General features: G+C 36.5%; 2 protein-coding genes across 6 annotated transcripts; one reads left to right on the forward strand and one right to left on the reverse strand.

The window, feature by feature from the left end:
- Positions 1-1,834: 1,834 nt before the first annotated feature.
- On the forward strand, positions 1,835-4,973 carry LOC105455782 (protein GRIP-like). 2 transcript variants are annotated; one of them, XM_011699369.1, is made up of 4 exons: positions 1,835-1,969; positions 2,244-2,913; positions 3,217-3,347; positions 3,521-4,973. In XM_011699369.1, exons 1-4 carry the CDS (start codon positions 1,935-1,937, stop codon positions 4,002-4,004), a joined length of 1,320 nt encoding a protein of 439 aa, XP_011697671.1. In that variant the 5' UTR covers positions 1,835-1,934; the 3' UTR covers positions 4,005-4,973. The 2 variants fall into 2 exon arrangements, with proteins under 2 accessions (XP_011697671.1, XP_011697672.1); XM_011699370.1 differs by lacking the exon at positions 1,835-1,969 and adding an exon at positions 1,992-2,169.
- On the reverse strand, positions 4,261-15,045 carry LOC105455781 (THO complex subunit 2). 4 transcript variants are annotated; one of them, XR_975159.1, is made up of 28 exons: positions 14,815-15,045; positions 14,629-14,672; positions 13,843-13,934; positions 13,639-13,752; positions 13,308-13,423; positions 13,096-13,226; positions 12,557-12,936; positions 12,114-12,292; positions 11,377-11,969; positions 11,058-11,292; positions 10,842-10,959; positions 10,588-10,750; positions 10,320-10,501; positions 9,830-10,114; positions 9,622-9,734; positions 9,311-9,506; positions 9,097-9,225; positions 8,467-8,595; positions 8,095-8,352; positions 7,824-7,975; positions 7,499-7,628; positions 6,648-6,753; positions 6,411-6,445; positions 6,228-6,338; positions 6,064-6,124; positions 5,888-5,949; positions 5,005-5,220; positions 4,261-4,442 (listed from the first exon to the last, which is right to left on the reverse strand). XR_975159.1 is itself a non-coding variant. In XM_011699368.1 (28 exons), exons 1-28 carry the CDS (start codon positions 14,877-14,879, stop codon positions 4,369-4,371), a joined length of 4,272 nt encoding a protein of 1,423 aa, XP_011697670.1. In that variant the 5' UTR covers positions 14,880-15,045; the 3' UTR covers positions 4,261-4,368. The 4 variants fall into 4 exon arrangements, 2 of the variants coding, with proteins under 2 accessions (XP_011697670.1, XP_011697668.1); XM_011699368.1 differs by having other exon boundaries at positions 4,261-4,399; positions 5,005-5,069; positions 6,228-6,335; XM_011699366.1 differs by having other exon boundaries at positions 4,261-4,399; positions 5,005-5,069.
- Between the last annotated feature and the right edge of the window lie 552 nt (positions 15,046-15,597).

A 15,597-nucleotide genomic window follows, 5' to 3' on the forward strand; every position in this document is an offset into this window, starting at 1 on the left:
ATCTCTCCTCCTCTCTTGCAACCCTCCGCTCGCCACCCCAGTTCCCTCCGCGACCGCGCGGAGCTACGCCGCGCGCGCCCGATGCCCGTAATTACATCGAGTTTCCCTTGGATGTTGGAGGAACGTGGAGGGTGGGGGTATGTAAAGGTAGAGGGTTCTAATTAATCAGCTAGCCGCAACGCGCGCGAATCGTTCCCGGCACACGCTGCGGCACGCCTATAGGTTGACCGTCGACCAAAGCACCGTGGGCCCTCGCGCGCAGGGGGGTGGCATCCCTCTCAACCCCTCTGTCCTCCCCCGCGGCCTACCCGGCCGGCGTTGTTAACTCTTAGTTAGATGCGTTCACTCGCATATAGCATATAATTAGTCACGTGCACGATTTGCACCGTGATCGAGATATGGAGAGGGGGTTGTTCCTGAATTCGTTTATTCACAATTATGCAAACGTGAAAACAGGAAAATAAATGCAGGAAAAGACGAAAAAAAGGAATAAGAGTCTCGGAAAAAAATTACCATTTCAAATAAAACGCCAAAGGCGTTTAAATATATATGTGCTTAAAATCGCATATAAAAGCAATTCTATAATCGATGAGCAACGTAAAATGCATGCTTATTCACAAGAATATTCTCCTAATTTGTATGTATTCGAGCCAATATTTTTAATTAATAATAATAATATTTTTGCAATAAAGAGAGAGCAGCTTGAATATATCATATATATTTATCAGGCCGGTCTAAATTTTCAACTGGAACACGCAACGAAGGGTTAATCGGCTCATCGCTCGCCGCGGGAACGGGGGAAAATTGACGTTCTTTGTTGCCGCTTTATTCTCCGGTGGCCTTTCAACGGCGGATCTTCATCGCCCCCTTAGAGAGAGAAAGAGAGCTAGTGGGAGGAGAGGGAGCGAGAGGGAATTTTCGGGCAACATTGGTTTCAGGCAATAATTACTCGTCGGAAACCACTAAGCTGCAGAGAATACAGGACCGGGAGGTTTCGCCTCGGCCGCAGCTGCAGTAGCGTCGTGCTAATGAATCTATTTTGCTCGTTCTCCATTTCGATCCTCTCTCTCTCACCCTCCTTCCTACACCCTTCGTCGTCCTCCTTGAATTTAAGCCCTTGGTATCGAAACGAAGTTATATCAGCGACACTTTGGCTTACTGATGCGGTAGAGCAAGAAAAGAAATATTGATCGACGTGAATAAATCTGTACTTTAATTATTTATATACTTATATATCGGCATAATGTATCGATATAATTATTGTTATTCTTTGCAACTAAACTTATACATTTTATATATATATATATATACTTCGATCATCATACTTAAAATGAAATAGCGATATACGTTTGAAGTTTAATTAGCGAAAGCGAGAAAGAAACGATATATTATAATATATATATATATATAATATATATTTCTATAGATGGATTTATGGACAATTCATTTCTGCCTGGGACATCTTTATATATATTTATAATTTTTAATTCGTTTAATTTAATTTAGTTATGTTTTAACAAACTCTCTTCCTCTGCGTTTATTTTTTTATTAGTTTCTAATTCTGTGAGATTAATATCTAATATTTATAAAATATATAAAATTTATTTATTTATTTTCACAAAACTTAATATATAATATACACAAAAAAAATTATATGTAAGTAAAAATATTAATGCCGATAATAAGACATCTAGTTGACCGACTGTTATTAGCAAATAATTCTTCATATTTCAGTTATCTGTGCAGCTGCTGCAATTATATTATATTAATCAACTATCGGTAATTTCAATGAAAGATAAATGCGGAATGGTAAAATGTAAAAATATTTCTTTATCCACAGAGCAAAAGTGGCGGGTATCAATGTTTTGAGCGTCCTATGTGTTTATGCTCGCATTAGTCATCTAACTGTCATAACCGTAACTTTTTGACTCAACATGGACAATGATTATTATTCCACCGTATATACATGGTAAGTATATAAAAAACAGCCTACATAATAATCGTATCCGATTTTGCGGTGAAATGAAAAATTCTCGTCAAGGTTATATCCATATTTCAGTCCTCAAAATAATGTTTATATTGAATACCATTGAACAGTCAATGAGATTTCACGCAGTATAATTTAAAATTATGATCTACAAGTCACAATCTTTGTATATGATTCGCTACGTAAATGATTCTATACTTACGTTCGCTCGTTGTAGCGTCAATTTAGATGTATATCCACTGTATCTGCTTCACAGGTTCGAGCAGTGCGGGGTTGTATCCGACGTCAGGACGCACCTGCGGCAGAACCTGGTGAACGCTTTGAAGCGTAAGGATCTGAGGCTGTGTAAGAGTAGGGAGGCGAGGTCAGCGAAACAGTACGTTTACGATATGTTAATAGCCGAGTATCTGTTTAGTCACAATTACTCCTTCACCATGTCGATATTTGCTAGCGAAGTTCCGCTTTTAGTAAACTTTTGCAACAGCAACGTGCCGCAGGGCGCCTCTGACGCGTGCGACAGAGGCGGTGGTAGCGGGCGCGGTAAGCTGCAAAGCGATTACATAGCGCACACGCTGGAAACCCTGGGCATTGATCCCAACCGGCCCGAGGGCCAGTACATTATATCGAATTACCTGAACAGCGAGGCACCGCTGTTGCTATCCATTCTGAGCTCGATAGCCGCGCTCGTCACCGACGCTCAGTCGTCGACCAGAAGGTCCATGTACGACAGGGAGACGCAGGCTAATCTAGCTCTGGAGGCAAATCTTGTCGACGCGTCAAAAATCCGTGCAATGAGGAAGAAAATTGTGCAACAGAAACGGCTGTACGACGACGAGTTGAGGACAAAGGAGAGCAAGCTGAAGCAGCAGGCCACAGTTATAAAGCATCAGCTTGGGACATTAAATGCAAAAGTGGAAGAGGCTCAGGTAATGCCTTCAATCGTGTACATATTTAGTATAAGATATTCCATATATAATTGTCGTGTCATTCCTTGGTAATCAATTTTACGGTAGACAAAGATTCTATTTTTATTAAAGACTATTGCTTATATAGTTTTCACTCAGAAGATCAAGTTCTGATGGGAGATAATCTAAATATCTCATATTACTTTATCATATTTCTTATAGTTTTTTTCACTAAGAAAATCAAGTCCTGATAGGAAATAATCTAAATATCTTATATTACTTCAGCATATCTCTTATATTATTTTTCCTTATGTCTTTATTTAGAATTTAATGCAATCCTTGGCTCTGAAAGAGAAGCAGCTGAAAGAAAAGAAAGACAGTAATGCACAATGTATCCTGCAGAAGGAAATGGAGCTGTCTATGAAACAAAATTTCTTAACACAAGAAGCTAACAGGTACTTAATAAAAGCAAGAAAATCTTATTTCTACAAATAATAGAAATACTAAAAGTAATTAAATACAATGACAATTAACATTTCCATAATTCCTTCTATTTTTCTGGTTTTCTATTCTACTCTATATATTCTATTACTTATCTTAAATTTTTATCTGAAATCAATTTCTGCAGATTGCAGAGAGAACGCGACAGTTACAGGAAGTTCGAGGGTGGCTTGAAGAAACTGCAACGAGAGCTCGTCAAGATGCAGAAGGAGATGTCGCAGGGCACGTCGAACCAGGGCGCTCAAACTGCTCAAAGTAATCTCAGGGACATTCACGTGCAAACCGACGTGGAGAGCCGCGGGATAATGGACGAGTGCAGAGCTCTGCAGAGGGAGAAGCTGGAGCTGGCGAATCTCGTGGAGGAGCAACGATCGAGGATCGAGCAGATCACGCAGCGCAGCGCCCAGTTGTCACGTCAATTGCAGGAAGTGCGTTTGTTGCAACCGCTCGAGATACCGGTGGCTCGAATCGCGAGCGCGAATGCGATCGTCAGCGAGAGCAGTTCCACGGAGGACATTCTTCAGGACGCGAAAATGCGGCTGAAGCGCCTGGAGGAGGAGAGCTCCAAGGCCGATCAGTATTTCTGCAGTTTCGTTAGCGCATCTTCGTAGCAAAATAAGACATTTCCGAAGCGTATCGTTTATTAATTTATTTATTACTGCACGCACAATTATATTCAACCTTGCGAATTATTACACTTGACCGCAACATCGCTTGCGAAGATTTATAAGCTTCTTCACCCTCGGAAGAAGTGACAATTGAAACAACATGTATCGTGTATCGAAAGACATGTATCAAAAATTGTAATCGGACATCTAGATAATTTATTTTATAAAATTGGATGTTTTAAAACATATAATATACAAATTACCGACTATCCTTCTGCTTTATTTTTGAATTCTACGTTCATTACATGCAACATCAAACATAGCATAGAAAATGTTAAGTCGAGCTTCTCTCCGTTGTTGATGTACATCATCTCCGTTTCGGGTCTGAACTCCTTCTGGTGCACTTGAATTAAGGATTATACCGAGCACTAGTATTTTCTCGTGCATAGGACAAATCATACAGTTATTGAGCAGTTAAGGATTTTTTTTCAAAAAAAAGATAAAACAATGAAAATTATAGTTATAAAAAAAGGCAGAATATATTTTGCGTTAGAAAGTGTTCGAAACATGTGTATTACAAACTTCATAAAGCGGAGTAAATACACAAGACTTACACTTGGATAATGTAATTAAGTGTTAAAATTATTGCCATACGTTCGCTTATACATATTCAAATAAAAAATACAATTAACAAACATAATTTTTATGTTCACTGATTAACCGTATTAATATACATATTACAGGAAGATCTCTTAATTTATAAAATGAGAAAATGTCTTACAAAAAAATAATTACCTAACTCAATAATTGTACGATTCATTCTATGTACATAGTACATAAGCTACTTTAACACTTAATTAGGTACAATGTTTAATATACTGACTTATTACAAGTATCACAAATATTATGTAATATTATTGTGTAAAATCAACTAAAATTGTGTAAAAAGAGCAAAAATAATACTCGTAAAGCCGAAATCAATTAAACATATAGAAAAGGATATTGTTTATCACGACTTTCGCGCCCTTCGCGTTCATGAGGACGATCCTTTGCGTACGGAGATTTTTCCTGAAAATACATGTCTTGAATAAGTCTTCCGAATGCCATGATTTCTTGCGACTGACAGGGGAGGGAATAATTGACATCTACACTTTCTTGCTTTTTGCTATTGCCGCCCATTTCGTCCTTTTAATATACTCGAAGTAGACATCTTTATCAACTATGAAGTAATAATAGAAAATTGTTAAGAAAATGATATGTAACTTGATTTTTTTTTCAAACAAGTCAGCTAGTTAGAAAGCACAAAAATAATTGTGGTTTCTGTATCAGAAACCACGTTTATTACGATGTATAAATGAATAAATTTCATTGTGTAAAAAAAATCGATAATGTATGTGTGTTTCACAGGACGTAGAGCTGCAAATATGTTTTATATATTTTTCTACGTGTTTGAATAACTTGCATTTTTTCTTATCTAACATTTTTATATTTATTATCGATTTGATCATGCTGCATATTTCTTATAACTAAGGACTTTTATTCTATGTGCCTTGTGTTGTTCTAAAATATTAGTGGATATGTGAATTTTAAAGCACAGTATATATAATAATAATAAAATAAAAAATTGTATATGCAGCATAGAATTTAATTGGATAAAATTTAATTGGATTATTCTAATTCTGAATAATATATATTAAAGCAAGATTTTTTAAACAATTATAAAGCAGAGAAAAGACAAATAATTAGTCACAAGTGTGGCAGAAAATTAGCGGAATAAAATTGTAGTCCATAACAAATCTCAAGAGAAAATGTATAGTCAATTTGTTAACAGAGTTCTCCTCGACCGTTTAATAACATTATTATAAATAATGATTAATATGACTGACCTTACTGTAATGATGCTTTTCTCTATGCTCAGGAATGTCACCGTTCTGATGCGCACTTTTGGCTATAACAAATGTAATATGATATATATTTCAATATGTATGTATATTTATTACAAATATTCGTTGATATGTGAACCTATACTTTTTGTAACAATAGCGAAAATATAATCACAAACCTCTTTCGTCATCTTTTCTCCGTTTTTGCTCGGTGGTTGCTATGGATTCCTCTGCCCGATCCTAATTGATTATTTAACAATATATATATATTTAATACATGTATATTTTTTCGTACAGTACGTATAATGTTCGCATGTAAATTAAATCGTAAAAACATAATTACCCTTTTTCGTCCCTGTTTCTTTTCCCTGCGCAGCTCTTTCTGTTCGTCACGAGCTTTCCCTTTGGAACGTTCTTTCTTATCAAGAACAGTCTCCGCACGTCTTCCTTCCTGCTGAATACACAAATATTTATACAGAGAAAACAATAAATAAAAATTTAAATACATAATGTAGAATATAGTCACCTTTGGAGCGCTCTCTACTTTTCTTCTTTTTATATCTGAAATTAAATAAAAATTATATTAAAATATGTGAGAGAGAAATAAGAATGTTTTTAAAAAATATTCATAATATGTAGTATTAATTTAATATTATTTTCACAAAAACATTTAATGTATGTATACAATTATATATATAATTATATATATAATTAATCTGATATATATATTTAATGTTAGATTTGATTAAATTATAGTACAAACCTCTTTCAGGACCTTCTTGTACAGGACCCGAACTAGCGCTACTATTTGACACACTAGAAAGATCTCGGTCTAAATTGTCTACACTGCTGCTGTAATAGTGCTCTTCCTAAAAATACAAAATTTGCATTTTTATGTATAATTAATATATTACTGTATGATTCATCTAAAACTAATGCAATCAAAATTAGAAAAAACTTCAAATATATTGATTTTAAGACTAACAATAAGTTAAAATTTTAAAATTATAAATTATACAGGGTAGATACACAAATAATGTAAAAGAGGTGATTCATTAAGATAAATTTAAAACAAAAAAATAAAAATTTCATATGTGCATATGTTCGAAACGGCTTAATTTCAAAAAATCGTTTAAACCACGAAATTTTTCCTTCAACCATTAAAAGAAAAATTTCATTTTTCCAAAAATTTCGAAAAAACACTCGGATTATTTTGATGAAATTTGAAACATACACAAAGTTCATCAAAATTCATTCGAGTGGTTTTCAAAAAAATAAAAAAAAACAAATTTTTCCTTCAACTATATATTCTGTATTTTTGAAACTAAATTTTGGACGTATGAAGTTTTCGTCTTGAGTTTGTATGAAGAATCATCCCTTAAAATCTTTTATATTATTTAATATTCATCCTGTATAATAATAATATATTTCGTTTTTTCTTGTGTATAAAAGCGTGGTTTCACAAAGCTTTTTTTAACACTAATTTTATAAAAAGGCATTTACGAGATCACGCTTATTATTCTTTTATTCAAAATTACATTTTCTATTCAATTCCAATCTAAAGTTTTTTGGTCTTGAAGCACTCTATGTAAAAAATTTCAACATAATAATTACCTTATAATATTTGCGCTCCTTTTTATCTAATCCCTCATCGTCTTTCACTTCTTCTTTTTTAGCATATTTCTCCTTTGGTTCCGGAACGTCCTTACTGTCTTCTTTCTTTTTGAACTTTTCGGAGTTTTCACTATTCAAAGAATTGATATCGTTATAATATTCTCATTTATGACCATTATTTATTAAATTTCAAAAACAATTACATCTTTATTCAATTTCATTAAATTTTCTACAAAAAAGTATAAAAAAAAGTTTAAGATTCAACAAGTAATTTCAAATACGATGCGGTATTCAGCAATTGTATGCTTGTAAATGTATTCCTTACTGATGCGTTTGATTGGAGGAACTTCGTTTTTCTCGTTGCTCCTTGTTTTCCTTTTCTGGTCGAGCGTCTCCATTGTTATTTTCTTTCACCGTTACTCCATTGCTAACCTTTTCACTCGTTTCATTATTCGTTGTATCTTGTGTTTTACCAGCCTGTAAGAATAAATATAATAAAATAACTTTCTTCTCAAAAATTTTTTAAAATGTGGATTTTCTCTTTGAAAATTTATTTTTAAATTTATATTGATTATATAAAAAAAATTTTTTATTACTTTGTCGCCTACATGGTGAAAGTCTGATTCACGTATCATATTGGGAGTTTTAGCTTTCAGTTGCCCACTGTACGACGTGGCTAGGACGTGCAAGTCCTGACGCTGGCCACGCTCCTCCTCCCTCACCTTCTCCACCTTTCGCTCGAGAATCTGAGAGAGTTTCGCCAAGACGGGAAAATGTGGCAATATCTTGATCAATATTATCAAAGAATTTCTTATTTGCACATAATCCTTAGAATCTAGACACACTACAATAGCCTGTCAAAGAAAATATGTATTAATTTAATCGTAAGAAAATTATTCCCAGCTTTGAATTAGTATTTTTATATGTTCAAATATATATATAAGATGTATACAAAATCGCGCAAATACCTTTGTGATCTTATAATGCCACTTGTGACACACGTGTCTGTAATTTTCAAATCCGACCATATCATTCGCTTCGGAAAATTGATTGCTCACGCGGAACTTAGTCACGAAACCAGGATAATTACTGCATTCCTACGCAGTGGAAGATACTTGTTAATATATACTCAGATTATTAAAAAGAGTGAGGCAGAATGTCCCGAAATTCGCGAATTAAAATATCATAGCAACAAAGTTTTCGCAAAATTGAGTAAAAAAGTTATTGTGAATTTTTATTTTAAGTAGTAGTTTTTGAAATACGAGTTTAAATTTGGCCAATTATAGATTACGGGGTTAAACGGAAATGTGTCCGTGAGTAGCGCGTCGATAGTGTTAGTGGTCGCGCACTTCACGCACGTAATCTATAATTGACCAAATTTAAACTCATATTTCAAAAACTACTGCTTAAAATAAAAATTTACAAATAACTTTTTTACTCAATTTTTCGAAAACTTTGTTACTAAAATATTTTAATTCGCGAATTTCGCGACATCCTGTATAGAAATACAAAAAATAATCGGAATATTTAACAACGTAAATGTCTTCTAAAAAATTTTCTTCTCTGAAGATCTCGCGAAATGGTAATTCGTAACTTACCTTATCAAATATGGCCTTCTCGGAATGCCATCTCATCACAGTTTCCAGCATAGCGCATAAAAATCTGCCATAACGATTTGCTTCGTTCTCTGTGCACGAAGTGACTGAATATGTAATATCACAGAAAAGCTGAAAGAGAGCCAAATAAATGTATTTTGCCACATTCTAGTGTCCATAATAACACATTAATGAATACTAGAGAGTGCTGCCTTACACGATCGTAGCAAAGCAGAGTTGAAAAATTTGCAGTCTTCAGGGAGTGGATGGTATGTACAAATTTCGCGCAGTACATGGCGTCCACAGTTGTGAATGTACACCGCGGGAATAGGCACAACTGTAGAAACTGTGTTATCGTTTCGTTTTTTGCAGATTTAGCGCTTCGTGATAAGAACCATGTATCCTTTTCTTGTCTGCAAGTCAGTTACAAACGTACGGCCGTCATTATTAAAGTATTGAATTGCTACATTACAACAATTACGACAATTACAATATTATACTTATATAAGAGATTGCGAGATATTTTACCTCAGGTACGCAAAAACTTTTTCAACGTGTTCCTCTTGCTTCTTCTTTTCGTCCTGCAGCTTCTCAATAAGAGTGGTGTATCTTTCTTGTTCTTTCTTTCCTTTACTTACATTCTAAAAAGTTAGTTTTAACGTTTGAAATGCATTATTTTTCAATATCCATAGTGCCGTACAATCAATAATAATGTAAATGTGTAATATTCGCATACCATGTCTTTGGAATCGGCGGTTTGCGCTGCAAGTTGCTTCAACTTGCCGATCTCTCTTTGATAGCTTTCCACTGGCACGTACAGATCAAACATCGACAGAGACCAAAATGTGACTAAGAATTGCGGCGAAATGTCCTCCCAAACTTTCAGAGGGTGCAACGGCTTGACAGACTGAGCGACAGGTGCCATAACGGTTTGCGCGGCTTCCGCGTACTTTAATTGCTTCATAGCCGTGGACATTTTCTTGTAGTTCGGATCAGCTTTACGGAGAGCATCATATTTTATCTTTGGGAGAGAAAAAGAAAATTTAAAGATTAAAACGAGACCCGTGGAACAAGATACGAAAATCCATGTTAAATCATGTTAAATGTAATTAAAAAATTATAAGCAATGTTCAAATATCTTTTAAATAAATTGAATGGCTGATTTATTTAATAATAATACTATCAGAAAAATGACAATCAAACACAAATATAAATCACTCGCTTACATTTATGGCATGCGCGAACATTGGCCGCGCCAGAAAGAATGCGACATCCGCATGTATATGATTGTCCTGGAGCATAGAATGGATAGAAGGTAGTCGCTCCACGTACTCGTCTACTGTCATAGTCGAACCCAGGAAAGTCCCGAATTGCACTAGCGTATCCTGGCATTGATCGTACAACTTGCCTATCACACGAAAAAAAAGTCAAAAAATCGTTAGTTTATAGAAGAAAATTTTTATTTTATGACTCCGCGTTTAATATTCTATTTACCAACGAGTTTTAAGTGAGATTTATCTGTCTCTCTGTACACAACGCAATGTTTTTGCTGCGCCATTAACAGGCACAGAGCGACCGCGAGATCTTGCTCGGCAAGAGCTTCCTTCAAACGCTGCGAGGATTTCTTCGTGTTGCGGACTTGACTGAAGTAACCGGCCTTAAGAGGAATAGTTTTTTTTTTATATTAATTTGTCTGCGTCACGGAATTACATTATGACATTGCATATTCATGCGACACCGCGATTTACCTCATTTTTCAACAGATCTCCGCCTGCCATAGCATCCAGTTGATCAGACGTCATTTCTTCGGCCGCCTCGATACCAGCCATTTTTTGTACTATTTCTTTTAATATTAATAGATCTAGGCTGAAATCAGAGCGGTACATATTAAAGCAGCAGCAGCAAATTGATTTAATAGTTAGATTTACTGTCAATCTCTCTCGTTTATCTACGTAAGAACGTACCTCTTTTGAGCTTTAAGTTGATTCGCTACGTATTGTAACAACCCTGTTAATTCGATGTTATACTTCTTAAATATCGCGCCGCAAAAAGAAGCCAGAGATTGCAGCCATAAGGATATACTGGTGCCGTCGTGTTTAAATCTATCTCTGTCAGCGCCCGCTAATGCCTCTACGAGACAATATCCCAACACGTCGTACGAGATGTTGGTCAAGTATTTTAAGGAGTCCACCACAGGTCCTGCGTCACAAATACGATGAACAACGTTACGGTCGTTCTTTGCGAAAATGCGATTGCGACGAATGTAAGGCGCGATATACGTACCTATCAGGTTGTCATACAACTGGATCTGTATGAGGACGTAATCGAATAATACACCTGGCGAAGAATGCGTAAGCTTGCCTATCGACCGGCCGACCGGCTTGATCGTCTCCTTGCTCACGCGCTTCATGATCGACTTGATCTTCTTTTGAGCATCCGCACGCTTCCGCAGCAGCGCGGCGTGCTGCAACGGCGTGTCGTTCTTCCAACGCGCGTACAGACAGTAGCGATTCTGATAGGGATAGTACTTGAGGATATTCCACAGCTCCTCGGCGACGCAGCAGTTGCAGTCCATGAAGGACAGGGAGGGTAGCAGCGCGACATCGAGTATCGTCAGTACGTCGTAGTACAGGCTGCAGTTCTTGTTCAACGGTTGCTTGCTCGCGTCCAGCGGACAGTGCTTGATAGCGGTGTGACACAGTCTCATCACCTTGTACATTAAATTAGGATCTTGGTGCAGATTCGGCCCAAGTACGATTAGCATCGGCAGCAGGTGATCGTGGATGTCCTCCAGATCGCACAGCGACGGCGGCGCGAGGGAGCTCTTTAACGGAGGCACTTTACGACCCGGCAATTTTGGAGAGATAATACAGTGTCTGAAACAAATCAATTGAAAACTCGTGATTAGAGCAATTGTTACCAATACTTTGCAACATATAGTTTCTGTTCAATAATATGTAATTCTATGATTTACCTTGTTAAATAAGCTATATATATATATATAGATATTAGTAACTTACTTTCTGTATACAGGTTCGATAAGAGCCTGGATCATTTTGCATAATGCCAGAGCGATGGGACGTTGATCCGTAAAACAATAATCTGGCAAGCGATTGAATAGACTTTGTGCCACTTCCCAAGCTCCAATTTCCAAAAGTGCTTCGCACAAACCAAATTTTTGATTGCTTGCATACTTGTCCTTTAAAAACAAAATTAAAATGTGAACAATTAATCATATATAATTACTAAAAAAATTCATCATATATAACTACTAAAAGAAGAGTAAATGTGCGACTTCAAAATTGGCTTTATTTTTTTCACAGGTTTCGCACACAATTCAAAAGTTTAATTGTAGAAATTTAATTACAAAATTAATTTGCAGATTAATTTTCGACTAAATAACAATCGACTGAATTCGGATTTGTGATATTAATAATTCGTGAAATTTCTCTTTGCTTATTACTTGTGCATTTTCCCTCTCCTCCACAATGTCCTCCTTGTCTTTCGTCGAGATGACGCTCAATTTCCGCACATATTCCTTGGCCTGCTTCATCACCTGCTCGTGATCTGATATGATAGTTTTATCGTCCGGCACTAGCCAAGGTAATATGTCGTCCAGTTTAATCACACCGTGCTGCAGCATGAGCGCGGTGACCTTCTGCAGCGAGAACGGCGTGGCGTTGATGGTGGAGCAGTACTTAAATCCTAACACCTCGCAAAGTACCTGCTGATCGCTCATGTATGAACGTATTAAGGGAATAAACAGAGCGTCGTCTTGTGATCGGTTCTCGAAAGTTTCTAACAAGATGTCGAGGACCCTATTGGGATCAAGATTGAAATAACCTGCAAGGGCAACACCACCTTGTATGTACTTCCGTTACTTTTTTCAACCAACTTGGATACTCGCAAGTTTTTATTTTTTATTGAAATTGTACGATTTCTTGCACATCGTGAGAAAAAAGCAAAATTGTTGTTGTTGAATAAAAACATTGATACTCATACCAATAAGGGATTTAACAATTTCCAATGTCGAGGCCACCTCACTGTCCGGACGCTCCTGATTTAACTCTACAATGAGCTTGGAGTAACCCTCGCTCTCCTCGCGAAATAAATTAAATTTCCTTTGTTTATAACTGCAAAAAGGCGAACGGACTGTAAGAAACTCGTTTACATCACGAATAAGCTTTCCGTGAAATTGATTGGGAAATACTCACTACAGCTTTGTTTTTACTTTTATGAACTTGGTTTGAAAATTTTTGTTTTTCAATGTCCCTACATCTTGTAAAGTTTCAATCTCTAAACGTTCTTTCAATATTCTATCGGTCAAAAACTGTGGGGAATAAATAAGAAATTAAGGTAATACATTAGAACTTGATCTCTCAATTAATTAAAATAAAAGTAGTAATTCTAGATTACTTTAAAAATACATTTTGTAAGTACATCTCTTTCCAATATTCCTTCTTTTCAGTAACTTTTGCAATATCTTTAAAAATATGATACAGATTTATAAAGATGATTTGTAAGGATGAAAATAAACATGTATACCTTCTCACATTCTTTCACAATGTAATAAAAATTGTTCCTTTCTTCATTATGTGCCTCGGCGTCATTCAAAGTAAATATATCTGTTATTGCAGATGGTATGGAAGCGTCAAAGCTCTGCAAATAAATGGTATATTATTACAATACCGTTCACTTTCAAGATGATTGTGTACACAGCTTAAGATAAGAAAAGAAATCTCGTCGTACCGCGAGTTCACCTAATGTCTGAACCACACTGTCCTTTTTTACGTTTCCATGGATTCCATTTGATATTAATTCGTATATTCCACGTCTCCATTCTAAAAAAAAGGATAAAAATCTTTTGTCACAACATACAATATCAAACGTAGTTCGATGCACAAGCAAATATAATCTAAATATGAAACAATACACGTGTATGCGGATAAACAGTGCAAAATATAGATGCAAAATGAGAACTTATAAAATAAATGTGTAACTCTTATCAATTTCTATCTCATTTGTAAACTCTGTGCAAGAAAAACAAATAAAAAAATTCATCGTTGTAACAATATTCCAATTTTAAGTCATCTATCATATATATTACATATATATATATATATATATATATATATATAACAATTTAAATTATTTTAAACAAAATGCAATGCACGTAAGGTGAATTAAACAGAAAAACAATGAGATTTCAACAGAAGGAACAGATTGTATCGAGATAATTACATCTGCTCCGACTATTCGCTCAAGAGAGAAACGTACGTATAATTCATAAATAAATAAATAAGAAATTGATAATCGTATCTGTTGTCGCGAAAATCGAGGGGACGCGTGAAAACCGGAGTTACGCCGAGGCCGTGCATTACGTAGGTACGGTGAGGAAACTGGGATACGAGGGAGGCCGTGCTCGCGGCGCGTTCTCGCGGGAGGGAGAAAAAAAAAACGACAATGGTGCGGATCGTATGTACATGCTGTGCGTACGCGGCCAGAGAGCGTGTGTGCACTCGCGGCCCTTATTACCTGGTGTGTTGCCTTCCTTAAATTTGTGCTTGATTAGCTTGAGGCTGCAAACAGTCGTGAATTGACAAATTAAGTCTTCGGGTAGAGCGAGTTTAACGGGGGGAAGTAGATAAGTGTTTTCGCGAGCCAGCAAATGCACCGTGTCGATCGCGTCGACCAGGCGACGCGCTTAACAACACCACTTACAAATCGTTTTTTCCATGCTTATCCCATGACTTCCACAATTCTGTATGCCATACTTTGCTAGCCATATTTAGCGCGCTGGTCCGTTTTAAAAAAATGGAGCTTCGAGCGTGCACCGGGGGGATTAAAAATCAACTCGACATCGCAGCGCAGGTTAACGGGTTGAGAGAGTACGTATTTTTTCCAGTCGTTTCGCCACTGTGTGGTGCGCGAAGCCAGCCAGCGATGAAGCGCGTCCCCAAAGTCCACGAAGCGTGCGGCCGCGTTTTACCCCGGGGGATGGGGGGGGAGAGGATGTTGCGCGTGCGTCACGCGGCGCGCTCGGCAACCGCCAATCGGAGTCGTCGGAGGTCGCCCACGACTCCCGCAATTCGCAGGTTTCCTTCGATTACGCGCGAGTGCTCTCGAGTGACGTCACGCGATGTCCAGTAGCGCCAATAGCAATGTCGGGGGAGAAAAGTGACGTCACGCGATGTCCGGCAGCTCCAATAGCAACGTCGGGAAATAACGCGCGACGGCCAAATAATTGTCCGTTTATCCGGAAGTAGCAGTGAGGTAGACGATATTGGTTTTTATGTCATTTTTTTTTTGCTTTTTGACACGCACGCACCTGTTATAAACAGCGTTTTAAATATTGGGCTCGTTACGCAATGCTCAAATAACGTCAAAATATTTACAATTAATTTATTCGTGGTAATAATAAACTACGTAATTTAAAAAAATATACAATAATATTAAATTTAAATAATTAGTTTGTTTAAATAAACGTAGAGATAAGTTGATTTA

The sequence above is a fragment of the Wasmannia auropunctata genome, unplaced genomic scaffold, assembly GCF_000956235.1.
Source record: "Wasmannia auropunctata unplaced genomic scaffold, wasmannia.A_1.0 LD335844.1, whole genome shotgun sequence".
Taxonomy (NCBI): domain Eukaryota; kingdom Metazoa; phylum Arthropoda; class Insecta; order Hymenoptera; family Formicidae; genus Wasmannia; species Wasmannia auropunctata.

Excerpts from the sequence above, each read along its gene's own strand:
- LOC105455782 (XM_011699369.1), top strand. The coding sequence starts at position 1,935 with ATGGACAATGATTATTATTCCACCGTATATACATG. Across the intron at positions 1,970-2,243 it reads TATTCCACCGTATATACATG|GTTCGAGCAGTGCGGGGTTG; the intron begins GTAAGTATATAA and ends TCTGCTTCACAG. Across the intron at positions 2,914-3,216 it reads CAAAAGTGGAAGAGGCTCAG|AATTTAATGCAATCCTTGGC; the intron begins GTAATGCCTTCA and ends GTCTTTATTTAG.
- LOC105455781 (XM_011699366.1), bottom strand. The coding sequence starts at position 14,879 with ATGGCTAGCAAAGTATGGCATACAGAATTGTGGAAGTCATGGGATAAG. Across the intron at positions 7,976-8,094 it reads TTCACCATGTAGGCGACAAA|GCTGGTAAAACACAAGATAC; the intron begins GTAATAAAAAAT and ends TTATTCTTACAG. Across the intron at positions 5,070-5,887 it reads AAAAGCATCATTACAGTAAG|GAAAAATCTCCGTACGCAAA; the intron begins GTCAGTCATATT and ends ATGTATTTTCAG.